General features: G+C 44.7%; 1 protein-coding gene across 10 annotated transcripts in view; it reads right to left on the reverse strand.

Moving 5' to 3' along the window:
• The window catches only part of MGA (MAX dimerization protein MGA), a 91,102-nt gene that overhangs the window by 21,326 nt on the left and 54,729 nt on the right, over positions 1-15,047 (reverse strand). For 9 of the 10 annotated variants that reach the window (XM_019496539.2, XM_059722960.1, XM_059722961.1 and 6 more), the window contains 3 exons: positions 14,322-14,618; positions 11,198-12,915; positions 7,294-7,374 (listed from right to left, as the gene is read on the reverse strand). In XM_019496539.2, coding sequence (XP_019352084.1) covers positions 7,294-7,374; positions 11,198-12,915; positions 14,322-14,618 — 2,096 coding nt within the window. The remainder of the gene's footprint in view (positions 1-7,293; positions 7,375-11,197; positions 12,916-14,321; positions 14,619-15,047) is intronic. The other variant, XM_059722962.1, reaches the window with a different exon arrangement.

The raw sequence follows: 15,047 nt of genomic DNA on the forward strand, positions 1-15,047 counted from the left end.
TGTGGATGTTTTGCCCCAAAGTTTGGTGTCATCGGCGAACTTGGCCAGTCCGCTTCTGACTCCAGTGTCCACATCATTAATGAAGATGTTGAAGAGTATGGGTCCAAGGACAGAGCCCTGGGGGACCCCACTGGTCACAGGACACCACGATGAGTGACTTCCATCAATTACTACCCTCTGGGTCCGACCCCGGAGCCAATTTTCCAGCCAGTGGATCGTGGGGGACCCAAGGCGACAATTGGCCAGTTTCTCCAAGAGACGATCATGGGACACCAGATTGAAGGCTTTTTTGAAGTCAAGATATATGACATCAATCTCATCTCCCTTGTCCAGGTGATAGGTCACCTGGTCGTAGAAGGAAATTATGTACCCCCAACACGAAAGACAATAAGCAGAGATATTATAAGGGACAGGAAGAAACTGAAGAGAGATGGTCCCTCTTCCTAGAAAAAATGAGAAACAAAGTTTAATTCTCCATTACGGGACACAATCACACAGAACAACTGGAAGAAGAGCTGTAGTTTGATTAAGGGGAGCCAGAATGAAGCTACATGAGGAGATCCTCCACTGCTTTCTGCACCTCCTTTGGTCATCTCAATCTCTGTACCCAGGCAAAGTGCCTCACAACCACTATTATAACCATAGGGCACAGTGCCTGGTCTGGCATGTCTATGACTGCTTGGAGCAAAGTCCCTGCCACTGTCTGCCCTTCAGAAGCAAGGGCTGAGAAGGCATCTCTAACTTCGGCTGATTGGTTAGCTGTCAAAGTTATTTATATGTTTCTAAGCCAGAGCCTAGTAAATTGATAATTTAGCTTAGAGGCTTGTAGGAAAATAAGATTTTCTTTGTAACAGGTTCAGCCACTTCTCTTGAAGGGTGGACCTAAATAGCTTTGGTTTTTTATTTATTCAGTAACAACCACCGAGGCAAGTGGAAGGTGGATATAAAAATATTATGGCCCTTTAGGAGCAACTGAGCACTTTCTATTAATCTTCCATTGTGGCCTCATTCAAGGGCAGAGACAGCTTGGTACAGCCAGATTGTTGCAGGATGCCAACTTCAACCTTCTGCCCAGGCTGAAGTGGAATATTTTGTTTACAGAAGAATAGAGGAGCCTGGTTTCTTGAGGCTCATCCAGTCTCTAACCTGAATATGGAGAATCCTCTTAATTGAGTCAGAAGAGCAGGACCACTTGGCAGAGCAAACTATCTACTGCATGCAGAGTATGGCTAGAAAGGCTAGATAAGAACCATGTAGTTACTCAGCTGTGAAACAAGGGGTCTGAAGACCAGAAAAAGTCTTTGAGAGGAACCTTTAGCCCTACAATGCAGTTTCACAGGCAGAACTGTGCTTCATATCAAAACCAGATGAGTACCTCAGCCAAGCCAACTTTTGCAAGCAACATTGCGAGGGCTAGATCTGAAACTGAGGCTATGGGCTGAATGACAGACAGAGGGTAGAGTACTGGCAAGCCTACACATTAGTGGTGAAGGGATGAATAAGGTGCAAAGATAGTGCTTGCAAAGAAAGCACCAGATCACTCGGAGCCATAAAAGTTACTGAGGTTAACTGGAAAGGAAGTGATGCTGAAAAAAAGATTCTGTGTGCAGCATCCCAGGATCACTTCCTCAGGAAGCCTGGACTGAAGATCCAGAATGAGCAAAGAAGCTGACATCAGAACTGCAGAGGCACTCCCTGTTGGAAATAATAGGCAATGCCATTCAGTGCTTAGGGTGCTTGTCCTGGTACCTTTTCTGAGCTGACAGAAGATGGCCAGTGGAAGATGGTGCTGAAACGTCACTGCCAGATTCTTGATGAGTTTAAGCTGGATCCATTTAGAGCAATGAAGACTTGGAGCAGGAAGGATGAGACAATGGAGAAGCACATCTCCTCATGAAGCCCCATGAGGACAGCCTACTGCAGAAAGTAGCCTTAGTTTCACAACCTTCTGTAGACTTGACAAGACAGAGGGACTGCATGGAATCTGCTCAAGGGACACCTGGGAAAGTCCTAAAATGAGAGGATTTTGACCTCCTCTTGACCCAAATAAGGGGAAGATTGCAGTGCCTCATGACACAAACAAAGATGGGGGAGGGGATGGTGACTGTGACAAGGCCCCGTTAAATTCAGGGATGTGTTGTAGACACAGAGAAATCTCTCCCTCTACCCATTTTTTGGAAGAAAAACAAGGAAGAAAAAAAAAGGCAACAATAATAGTTTCTCAAAAGAAGAGCTCCAAGTGATCTGCGAGTCACAAACAGCATGAGACAACAGGAGAGCACTGTTTCAAGCCAAGGAGATTGAGAGAAAATGTTACCATTTTTTTTGCTTTTGGTGCAGAGCACAAGGAAAGATGGGGCTAGATGGGGCTACATGGGTACTGCAACAGCTAAAAGTTTTCAAGTTTGAGGCACATATGTACCTGCAATGAGGACAGGCACATGGGCAAACAACTGAAGGAGAGTGCTTATGGCTGAACAGCAGCATTCTGCATCCTTTTCAACTAAGACATTGCCTGTCCCTCTCCATCACTAAACTAACTACAACAGAGCCCTAGCCCTCTAGAAGGGATCTCTTTAGCAGTCACCTTGGATGTTAATGATAATAACTGGGTTCTCAGGTTCCTGAGAGTTCATCATGAACTCAGAGAGCAACTCAACCAAGCAAAGCCATGTGCAGAGTACCTAAAAGCGTTTGAGAAACCATGTGAACTTCACCAAACCAAACAGAGCAACAGAGTCAAACTGCTGTAAACTACAGGAGGTTCACAGGCTGAAGAAAGGAAAGGGTAGCTATTAATGCTCCTTACTTGCTCCTCAGCCCTTCCCCACCTACAAGTCAGATCTGACTGGTCACACAAGTTTTTGACCTGTACGGAAGAACATTATTTAATACAGGAGGTGAATGGGCCAACAAGGGGGAAGGCTTTGATGGATCCGGTTCTAGCCAAAGAGGATGTCCTAGTGGAAGATCTGAGGACTGGGGGTAATCTGGGACTATCTGTCACAGAGCAGGGAAATTAGCCAGTAGGGGAGAGATGCTTGACTTCATGAAGGCTAACTTCAATGAGTTTAGAGAAATAGTAGGAAACACTCTATGGGAACAGGGACTGGATGGGAAGGGAGTTCAGGAAGAGTGGTCGTTCCTCAAAGGAATGATCCTCAGAGCACAGAAAAGGTCCAATCCTGTATGCAGGAATGGGAGTAAAGGGGCCAGGAAGCCCTCTTAGCTTACCAGAGGAGTCAAGGAGTGCTTTAAAAAGAAAAAGAAGGCTTACAGACAGTGGAAACAAGGGGTAGTCAGCCAAGGAGAAATATAGGGCTAACCGGACCATATTGTGCATCCACAGGTGCATCTCAAGTAGGGCCAAGGAGGTGATCCTCCCCCTCTACGCGACACTGGTCAGGCCACAGCTGGAATACTGTGTCCAGTTCTGGGCACCCCACTTCAAGAGGGATGTGGACAACATTGAGAGAGTCCAGAGGAGGGCTACCCGCATGATCCGAGGACAGCAGGGCAGACCCCACAATGAGAGGCTACGGGACCTGAACCTGTTCAGCCTTCACAAGAGAAGGCTGAGGAGGGGACCTGGTAACCATCTATAAACTCACTAGGGGGGACCAGAAGGGTTTGGGGGAGACCTTGTTTCCCCTAGCGCCCCCTGGGATAACAAGGAATAACAGCCACAAGTTGTTGAAGAGTAGGTTTAGATTAGACATCCGTAAGAATTACTTCACAGTCAGGGCGGCTAGGATCTGGAACCAATTTCCAAGGGAAGTGGTGCTGGCTCCTACCCTGGGGGTCTTCAAGAAGCTGCTCGATGCCTACCTGGCTGGGGTCATTTGAGCCCAGTTTTCCTCCTGCCCAGGCAGGGGGTTGGACTTGAAGATCTACAAGGTCCCTTCCGACCCTACTTCTAGGATTCTATGATAAACATACATCCCATATTTGTAGGGAGAGGATAAGGAAGGTAAAGGCTGCACCTACGAGATCAGGTTGGCAACTGAAATCAAGGACAATAAGAAGTCCTTCTTTAGGTATATAGGGAGCAGGAGGAAGACCAAGGGGAAATGTGAAGCCCTTGCAGAATGGGACGGGACAGCTGATAACCAACAGTTAGGAGAAAGCTGAAGTCTTTAATGAATACTTTCCATCAGTGTTCCTGCATGCAAATGGTGGTCACCCGCCTGGTGGCAGCCAACGGTCAGCGTCAAACTGGTGAGGGAGCACTTGGAGCGGATGAAAATCGGTAGGACTGGATGGACTACACCTGGGAATGCTGAGGGAATTGGCTGGAGTCATTGCGGGACTATTGGTGAAGGTATCTGAAGACTCCTGGTGCTCAGGAGAGGTCCCGGAAGACTGGAAGAAGGCCAACGTGGTGCCAGTCTTTAAGAAGGGGAGAAGGGAGGATCTAGGAAACTATAGGCTGGTCAGTTTGACCTCAATATTGGGTAAAATTTTGGAAAAAATTATCAAGAAGTCCATTTGTAAGAGACTGGCAGAAGGCATGATGCTGAAGAATAACCAACATGTTTTTGTTGCAGGCAGGTCATGTCTGACCAGCCTCGTCTCCCATGACCAAGTAACAAACTGCCTCGATGTGGAAGACGCATTTGACGTCATCTACTTGGAATTTTAAAAGATCTTTGATATGGTCTCCCATGACACTCTTATAAAAAAACGGGGGTTGTGGGCTGGCAGAGTCTGCAGTTAGGTGGGTTGGGAACTGGTTAAGGGGTCAAACCCAGAAAAGTGTTAGTGTTAGTGGACGGGTCTGTACTGTCTTGACGGAAAGTAGCCAGGGGTGTCTTGCAGGGTTCAGTTCTTGGCCCCATGCTGCTCAACATCTTTATCCATGATTTAGATAAGGATGTGAAAAGCACGCTGGCCAAGCTTGTGGATGATACTAAGTTATAGGGGAAAGTGCTCACACTAGGACTGGGGTGGCCAGTCAGTGGCTCTGGAGCCACATGTGGTTCTTCAGAAGTTAATATGCATGTCCTTGAATCTTTGCACAAGTACACGGTAACCAGCTTCCCTAGCCGTTATGTCACGTCATTACATATTACTGGGGCTCTTTGGCAATGTACACTGCTAAATTCTGGTTCCTTCTCAGATTTAGGTTGGCCACCCCTGCGCTAGGGGACAGGATGCAGATCCAAGCTGGAAAGGTGGTTGGAGCAGAACCAGATGCAGTTCAATAAGGATAAATGCAGAGCATTTCATCTGGGGAAAAGTAACTAGCAACATGAATATAGTTTAGGAGATGTACTGGGCCAGCACAATGGCTGAAAAGGACCTTGGGGTTATGGTTGATCACAGGATAAACATGAGCCGCCAATGTGATGCTGTAGTCAACAGAGCTAATAGCATACTGGGATGCATTAGCTGATGCATTGAGAGTAGGGCTAAGGAAATGATACTTCCTCTCTACTTGGTGTTGGTGAGGCCCCCAGCTGGAGTACTATGTCCAGTTCTAGGCGCTGCACTTCACAAAAGACATGGAGAATCTTGAAAGGGACCAGAGAAGGGCCAGAAGAATGATTAAGGGCCTGAAAGACAAACTTTTTGAGGAAAAACTAATGGATCTGAAACTGTCCAGCCTGGGGAAGAAAAGACTCAGAGTGGGGCTTGGTGGCCATCTGTAAGTATGAAAGGGATGAATATCAGAAGCTGGGAGAAAAAAAGAGTGTTCACTAGGGTGCCCCAAGGGAGGACAAACAGCAGTGGCCATAAATTGTTAGAGGATGGTTTCAAGTTGGATGTAAGGAAGAACTTCTTTACAGTAAGGGTGACCAGAATCTAGAAGAGACTTCCCAAGGAGGTCATGCAGTCCACAACCTTGGAAGTCTTCAAGAGGAGACTGGACGGACACCTCACTGGGATCACAGAACTCATAAGGTCCCTTCCAGCTCTTAATTTCTATGTTTCTATGACAAGCCATTAGATATGTGATGTGGGGATCACGGGAGAAGAGTACAAAGCTACGGAAGGGCATGTCACCATGGGGAGCATAAGTTGCAACGTTGCAGAAAGGAGTGAGGCATTCAGGTACAGTTTAGAGCACTGGTAATCGACCTAAGCTATGGGGAGATGACACAAAGCTATGGGGAGAAGTGGACACGCCGGAGGGCAGGGAACAGCTGCAGGCAGACCTGGATAGGTTGGACAAGTGAGCAGAAAACAACAGGATGCAGTTCAACAAGGAGAAATGCAAAGTGCTGCACCTAGGGAGGAAAAATGTCCAGCACACCTACAGCCTAGGGAATGACCTCCTGGGTGGCACAGAGGTGGAAAGGGATCTTGGAGTCCTACTGGACTCCAAGATGAACATGAGCCGGCAGTGTGACGAAGCCATCAGAAAAGCCAATGGCACTTTATCGTGCATCAGCAGATGCATGACGAATAGGTCCAAGGAGGTGATACTTCCCCTCTATAGGGCGCTGGTCAGAACGCAGTTGGAGTACTGCATGCAATTCTGGGTGCCACACTTCAAGAAGGATGCGGATAACCTGGAGAGGGTCCAGAGAAGGGCAACTCGTATGGTCAAGGGCCTGCAGACCAAGCCCTACGAGGAGAGACTAGAGAAACTGGACCTTTTCAGCCTCCGCAAGAGAAGGTTGAGAGGCGACCTTGTGGCTGCCTTTAAGTTCATCACGGGGGCACAGAAGGGAATTGGTGAGGATTTATTCACCAAGGCGCCCCCGGGGGTTACAAGAAACAATGGCCACAAGCTAGCAGAGAGCAGATTTAGATTGGACATTAGGAAGAACTTCTTCACAGTTCGAGCGGCCAAGGTCTGGAACGGGCTCCCAAGGAAGGTGGTGCTCTCCCCTACCTTGGGGGTCTTCAAGAGGAGGTTAGATGAGTATCTAGCTGGGGTCATCTAGACCCAGCACTCTTTCCTGCTTATGCAGGGGGTCGGACTCGATGATCTATTGAGGTCCCTTCCGACCCTAACATCTACGAATCTATTTAGACTCCAGGCACCCTTCAGAAAAATTAGTTTTCACTTATTTTCTGACTACTAAAAAAACAGTAGAGCAGTTTTTCTGTTGCAAGGAACTCAGAAAGGCCACAACAGGTCTGAATGCTTTTGACACATGGTTTTCACCTTTGAAATCTCTGGGTTTAATCTTGTGAATCACGTGTTTACAACAGTGCTAACATTGTATGGCACCCAGTGACACCCCTGAAAGGATCTAAAGGCACCCTAGGGTACCTAAACACTTTAGTTGAGAATCACTGTTTTAAAGATATTGGATGGGAAAACAGAAAGGAAACACTCACAGTTCTTCCCTCCTTCTTCTTCAGCCAATATACATCATGTCTAACAGCAGTGGGGCTTCTCTCTGATGAGCTAAAGGAGACCTGAGCCAGTCATGAGGGAAGAGAAAACTGAATGAGATGTGGATTCTGTAGAAAGGAAGAATTCTCAGGTAGAGTTTTCCCTCTTTCTCTGGGCCTCCTTATTTCTACAGTAGAAGACAACCCCCATTTCACACCATCTTTAAAGCCTCAGGTTTTCTGGTTCCCTCATAAGCCTTTGATGAAAAATATTATCTTTTTTCCCCCCACTGAGAAGTACTTCTCTCTAGTGACTGGGTTACACTTTAGGCTTTTTTTTTCTTTTTTGAGAAGTAGATAGAGATGTACTTATTTAAAATTTAAGCTTAGTTCTCTATATATCATGCTAAACTAAGCTCGCCCAGGCAGACTTTTCCCATCAGCACTATTAACAAAAAATTGCACAGCTTTTGTAATTCTACGTTAAACTAAAACTTGGTTACACATACCAGACCTTAGGTAGAAATGTGAAGCAAGCAAGTCCTTCTTATAAAAAGGACAAGAAATGTCCTTTGAAATTTGGGTTAAATACGGCTTGCTTTCTGGGTACTGTTTTTCACGATTTTATTTCCCAAACAATTTCAAAATTTGAAGAAAAGTTATATGGTTTATATGAAAGTAAAATAGTAATCTTGAAGCAGATATTACTTTTCTGTGATTTGAAGAAAGCAGGAAGAAAAACAAAATATTTTTTATTTGAAAATGAATCCTGAAGGAATGATAATGACTATCCCAGACTTCAGCAAAGGATCTCATAATAGTATAATAAGGAAAGTAAAACCAAAAAAGGCTATATTCCAAAAGACAAGATAATTAAAACTAAAAACTTGTTCCTGCTCCACCTCGTATACCAGTACATCTGCAGTAAAAAACAGCAAGTACAGTTTTGATTGCAGAGATCCTTTCAAAATATACACAATTCAAATGAGTACTTAAAAATCTTTAACTTTCTAGAATGAACTAAAACTCAGGGGGGAGGGAAGAGGGAAAAAACAAATAGCTTATGTGACTAGGAGCAAAGTACCAAACTAGGTAACACATGCCAAAGAGCCACTGAACTTACCAACATATAAGGATTTACAGGTCTATGGGCAAATCATAGGAGAAAAAGGCCTGGAAGGGACCTCAGGAGGTCCCTAGTTCAACCCTTTGCTCAAGGCAGAATCATCCGTATCTAAACCATCCTAGACATGCGTTTGTCTAACAGGGGAGTCAAACTCATTTGCCCCCCAGGAACCAGTCCACAGGCCAGATGAAAGGCATGGGGCTGGCCCCAGGGGCTGAATCCAGCCCTGTGCCACACTCTGGCTGGTCTAAGATGCACATGACCGATCTAGTACCTGCAGCACACTCCAACCAGTCAGGGACATGAAGTGATTGTGGCACCCATTTTGGCTAGTCCAGGAGAGGTGCAGTGCGGATTCCAGCCTAGCCAAAGCAGGCACTGAATCTGGCATGCTAGAGATGCAGGGACATTCCTCCCCCTCCTGACATGCCAAATCCAGCACCCAACTCTAGCTTGTCTGGAACTGCGCTTCAGGAAGTGCTGCATGCAGTGTCTGCCTTGGACTGGCTGGAGTGGGCACCACACGTGGCATTCTCAGACTGGCTGGAGCAGGAGTTGGATCCAGCATGCAGGGGGAGTCCAGGACTAGCCCTACATGAGTGCCACGTACAGCACGCATTGTGAAAAACGCTGTGTGTGGCATGTATCCCAGGGCCCTGCATGCAGGGCTGGTCCAGTGCCTACTGCATATGGCACGTGGATCAACCCAAGACCCAAAACCAGCACTGGGGGCCAGATGACTATGGGCTGCATCTTTGGCATCCCTGGTCTAACCTGTAAAACTGCATGAACAACCCAATCGCACAACTACCAGGCATCATACCCAAAACAACCTCTGCCACAACTTGCTAAAGGTGAAGCAGAGGAAAAAGGCACTATCAATGTCCAGCCACAGCAAAGAGTTAAAAACATGCTCAAGAGATCCAAGGAAGAAGACTATAGCCCCCACTACAGAGGATAGCTAGTGCTGTGGGGTTTTATTGCTTATCTGGCTGAAGGGTAAAATCCCTTCCTGATCCCAAATGTGGTGGTCAATCTGACCCTGAGCAGAGAAGCAAAACCCTTTTGATCAGAACCTCTAGGTTTTTTAAGTCTCAGCAGAAGCATTGGCAAACCAGTCTTAAATCCCAGCCTTGGCAGCAGCCAACAATCAATGCTTCCATGGAAGACAAGCAAAACCCTGGCTTCTGCAGCAACAGAAAAGGAAAAATTCCTTTGTGGCAATCAGCAAAGCTCAGAAACAAAAAAACCAAATGCCCTCCACTCTGTAACCTGGGGACCTTGAGCACAAATTCACACCCTGATGGACAGCCAGAATTTCCCCTTCTATCGCCCTATGTCCTCCATAAACTTATCCCAGATCCTTTAACCTTCTTTAATAACCAAGCTGATTGTAAAGGTCTGCTTTATTCTCCTGTGCTGAGTACACTCCTCTCCAGCTTCTGCTTTGGACTGTAGAGCTCTTCCCATGATCTCTGGGCAATGCATATAGAGGTATTTTTAGTTTCCACCTACTGCTCTTCACAGCACACTCCAGGCATTGCTACTTCTAAAATATCCCTGACTATGGCTATTTAACCTCTTCTTGAAAACATCCAATGAAGGAGACTCCGTGAACACCCATAAGCAGCCTGTGCCTCACTTTTCTAACCTCTCTCATCTTCCCTTGATATCCAATCTAAACCTACTCTGCTGCATTTTTAAACCACTGCTACACATCCTACAGTCCTTCAAATATCATGTCCCAGCACATAATGGCAGTAAAAAATGAATCAACAGGTACTCAAGTAGGTTAACAATCTGAGTGATGTTGTTACTGGCACAATGAACAGACAACCTTCAGGAAGTACTTCTCTGTATTTTTACAGAGAGGACAACAGATATCAAAAAAAATACTAGGCCTGAAAAAAAATAAAAACAAAATTTATCTCATGCAGGCTTTCTAGGGGTTTTCAGAACTATGAAAACATGTTTGATGAATGACAGCAATGCATTTCATACAATTTAAAAGGTTTACAAAAGTAGCAAGCCATCTAATGATAGGACTTCACTTAAGTACCTACAGTGGTAATTAATTAAATATGCTTGACTACTACTAGTTATATTGAAAGCTCAGCACATAATTTATTGTTTACTCAGGTAGGGTTTTCAGCCTATGCTGAGCTCTGTGTTGCTGCAGCTTCTCTGTTAACAGTAGCTAAAGCTAGTTATATCTAGAGGAGCAGCAGTGTGGATATACAGATAAAGTATTTCACAACTCAAGCCTGTGAAAGAATTTTGCTCAAGATACTTAGGCAAACAGACACTAAAGAGGGAGTTCAAAGATCCTTCATATTTGCTTCTAGAAATGAGGAAGGGTCACCATGAGAAGGCAGGAAGATGGAAATTGATCAAAATACCTTTTTCATGGTCCTAAAAATTGTTATGTTCTAAAGTGAAAAACTGACTTGTTTGAACCAATATCAAAGGGAAGGAACGTACTGTGTTTCTATCACTAATCTGTCAATGTATCCCATTTCCTTAACAGTGAAACAGACAACTCTGCCTACAATCCTGTCTTTCAAACAGAAGCCAAGTACTGTCCAGAGTTTGTGTAACTAGCCTGAAACCAAGAACTTTTTGACCTGTATTCACATCTCCCAAAGTAATAAATGTCTAGCCCATTAAGAGCTTATTGAATTTCTAGGCTTGCGTACCTTGACACATCATTAGCATGTTGTTTTTCAGGGGGAAAAAATATTTCACAAATCAAGATGTGGCAGTTTACAGTTAGGTACCCACCAGTTTTTCAACATCCACTTCCTCTTCACTCTGGAAGTCAGAAGCTCCATCCAGCATCTCATCAGCGGAATCATCAGTTTTTTCATCATCCTCATCCTCATCATCCTCTTCCAGGTAATCAAGAGCAGTATCAGCAGTGGGTATATAACCCTTTTTGTGATGTTTGAGTTCTTGTGCTCTCTCTTCTGCTGTTAGGAGATAATCTTTAGCAGATTTCTCAGTTTTATCATCACTCTCTGCACTACTTTTATTTTTGGAAGTGGTTGCATGATTAGATATTTTGTTCCCAGAATCACTGACACGTTTTGAATCAACCTTACCAGTTCTTCCTTCTTCCTGAAAATCAGCAGTGCCTTGCCCTTGGTTAGGTGTGCCATGGCTTTCTTGGATTACCAAACTTTTACAGCCCTCATTACTTTGTACATGTTTCTCTCCTGAGGTCGTATTCTTCTCCCCTGTGTGACTGATCTCAGATTTATTTCCTTGTTCTTCCCTGATACTCTCTGCCTCTGTAGATCCCTCACATTCTTTTTTGACCTCTGGCTCTGCAGCATTGTCTTCAGGTTCTTTCTGGTTGTCAGGAGGCTGAGTCTTCTGCTCCTCTTTACTCTCCAACTCTGCATAATGCTCTTGCTTCTCCTGTGGACTCTGTGGCTGTGCAGCATCCACGGTGTCCTTCCCTTTGTTCTGTGACTGTGCATTTTCCTCCTGATTAGTATCCGGGCTCTCTGCCTGTTCAGAGTTCATTTGTTCCACCCCACAGCTCTTTAATTCCATAGCCTCTGCAGCCTCTTCCTGCTTCCTGAAACTCAGTGGATATGTAGTATTTGTAGGCTCATCTGCTATCAGACTGGTTTGATCTGATACTTGCAAAACAGTTTCAGCATTATCTGAAACCTCCCTTGATGCCTCTTCAGAATCTACAGGTATCTCTTTCTTCTCAGTCACAACTTTATTTTTCTCACTGATGTACGAGTGGTCTGATGATATCACATCAGCAGACACATCATGTTGGAAGGTGGAAGTGTCATTTGAGTAATCCTCCAGCATCTCTGAATCCCTGTCAGCTGTTTCAGATGCAACAGAGTTTCTGTCAGATAACATCATACTAGCTGCTGACTCCCCAGTACTAGTTAACTGATCTACTGACAATTCATTTTCCTCTGGTTTGCTGTCTGAAACGGTGACCTCCGATTCCATGACTTCAACCTCTTCTGGCTGTGAGGTCTTCTCATCCTCTTGCTGCTTAGTAGGAATTAGCTCCTCTTCTTTCTGGCTTACATTCTTGGAATCCTTCTTTACCTGAAGGGATGCCACATGATGTAGAATGGAGTTAGGAACAGACTTCTGTCCTGGGAGCTGAAGCACAGCAAAACTGCCAGACTGAAGTGGTATGAGATTGGCAGCACTAGTTGGCTGACCACCTGAGCTTTGGGTTACTTTAGTTTCAGAGCACGTTTGACCTGCCATGGTGCTGGAAGCTGGAGGTGAGATCCTCAGAGTCAGAGTGCTTGCTTGTGATACAAAACAGGGCACTGGTGGTAGGATGGATGATGCTTGAGTAACCAGATTAGCTGCTTGTGGAGACATGGATCCCATAGTCTGTACTACTGGGCTTGTTACAGGGGAAACAGAAGACACAGGAGTGGAGAGAGTAGGAGATACAGGCGTCTCAGGAGGCTTAGAAGGTCCAGGCAACCGAATTCCTACAACAGATCCTATGTGAGAGATATTAAATATTAATTACTATTTCCAGAAATCATTCTGTCTTTGTGGTTCCAGCACATGGTGCTATATAGTAAAACAAACAATTATGGACCATAAACTTGGGTATAAGAAACCTGGTGCTGCAGAAGTGGTACACTGCTATACAATTTCTGTACTAGGTTTCCTTTTCACAATTTTTTTGAATCAATACACAATACAATCATAAACACAACTCAAAAAAATGACATAATGAAAATATTTTTTTAAATCTTAGAGTTTCTTTTAAATCAGAAATTTCAAATTAAAAGTTCAAATTTTTAATTTCATGTTGGTAAGAAAAACTCCTTCCTCCCTACAATTGTTAGGAGAAGAAAAGTGGAATTCCACACCCCCCATGTTCCCCCCAAACAGACAAAAGGGAAGTTATGGACAATCTCATTTTGAAATGTTATAAAAATATGTAATTTTTATGAAAATGTGTTCAATTTAAGTTAGTATATGAAATAGTTTTGAAATAAATTATAACCAGACTAAGAGATTACATTAATTTTTTTTCACCTTACTCAACCTTAGTAACCTGTGCACTTATAGGACCCCAAAGAGACATTTTTAAAAGAGAGATGCCACCATAAGCACCAATTTTCTCTTGCTGTTGTTGGTGGTATGAGGAGTCAGCAAATGCAAAACACTTTAAAAAACCTCCCCCTTGCAGTATTTTTGCATTTCATCCCTTGCCCAGAATCTTTTGAGGGGCCAAGGCCTATCCTTCCGTGCAAGTAACTTTCTGGCTAATTACAGTAAAAGCTTTGTTATACAGAATGTGTGGGGTAAGGCGAGTACCAGTTATATAAAAATTCTGGTTCCCTGAAGGCAGGGGGTTTTTGGCCAGAAGTGGAGGGGGGGGGGGGGGGGGGGGGCGGCGGCTGTACATGGAGCGGAGGGCAAATGGAGCAGCAGCAGTGCAGGGTGGTGGGTGGCAGCGAGCTTTCCCAGCCATGTGCAAGCTTCTCCCCCCAAACCCCCATGTCTGGCTGGCTGGCCAGAAGTTCTGATTAATACAGTGTTCCGGTTACTTAAATGTTAGTTAACACACTTTTACTGTACTGCCCCTCCCCAACCAATTTTACCAGGGCTTGTGCTTGCTGTTCCTACTTTGACCGGTAGATTTTGTTTCTCAGTTTGCCCACCAAAGCTGCATTTGCAGAAAAGGGGGCAGAAAAGGAGAAATCATGTTGTGCATAAACAGCATTCTTGAGAAGCAGCAGGACACTGCTTCCTGTCATTTGTCTGTCTAGTCTCAATTTCCAAGTTGTTAAGAGAGAACTCTTATTTATAAAAGTGAGAAACAGACAGACCTGTAAGATTTACCCTCTGAAAAATACACTTAAATCAGTCAAGAACAGCTTGGGCTTTTTACCTGGATTACGGACCATTACTGGCTGAACATTGGGTTGGGTGCCAGCAGCTCGGAGCTGATGCAGTGGGACAAGCTGGATGATCTGCCCATTAGGATGTCTGAACAGGTTTACCCCACCAGGGCTCCTGAGAGGCTGCAAGACCATCCTCTGCCCCTGAGCAAGCTGCACATTATGGAGGGGTCGCAAAGGAGGAGCGCCTTGAACTGGAATCAGTAGCAATCGAGGTCCCACACGCTTTTCTGTTCCAGAAGGCAGCCCCTGGGGATTTGCAGTTGTAGTAAGAGGAGCAGCATCTTCTAAAAAGTTATGTAACAATAATAATAAAAAGACTGCAAGTTACAACACTCTTTCACAGAAGGAAGGCATTAGGCATTGGTTATTACAGATGTAGGCAAACAAAAATTTCAGGGACAAGAGTCACTTTTAAAGTCAATGTCCCTCCAAAACTACTTTGTAAGTAATGTCATTAAGTTTATCCACAAAACATGTAACAACATGAAATTCATACAGTACAATTTTCTCCACACTGTTCTAGTAACACTATTCAACCGTGATGCAGAAATATCAACCCTAGGAATGGTAGTTGGGGTGACATTCTAGCTGTGGTGGCCCTGGAAAAATGCAAAAGGCAAGGGTTTTTGTGGATTTCTTTTTTTTGGACCAAATATATAGTTGATAGGGACACAGGCAAGCTTTTTGTGTTTGACGTACCCTTCTTCTGAGAT

The sequence above is a fragment of the Alligator mississippiensis genome, chromosome 2 (genome assembly GCF_030867095.1).
Source record: "Alligator mississippiensis isolate rAllMis1 chromosome 2, rAllMis1, whole genome shotgun sequence".
Lineage (NCBI taxonomy): Eukaryota > Metazoa > Chordata > Crocodylia > Alligatoridae > Alligator > Alligator mississippiensis.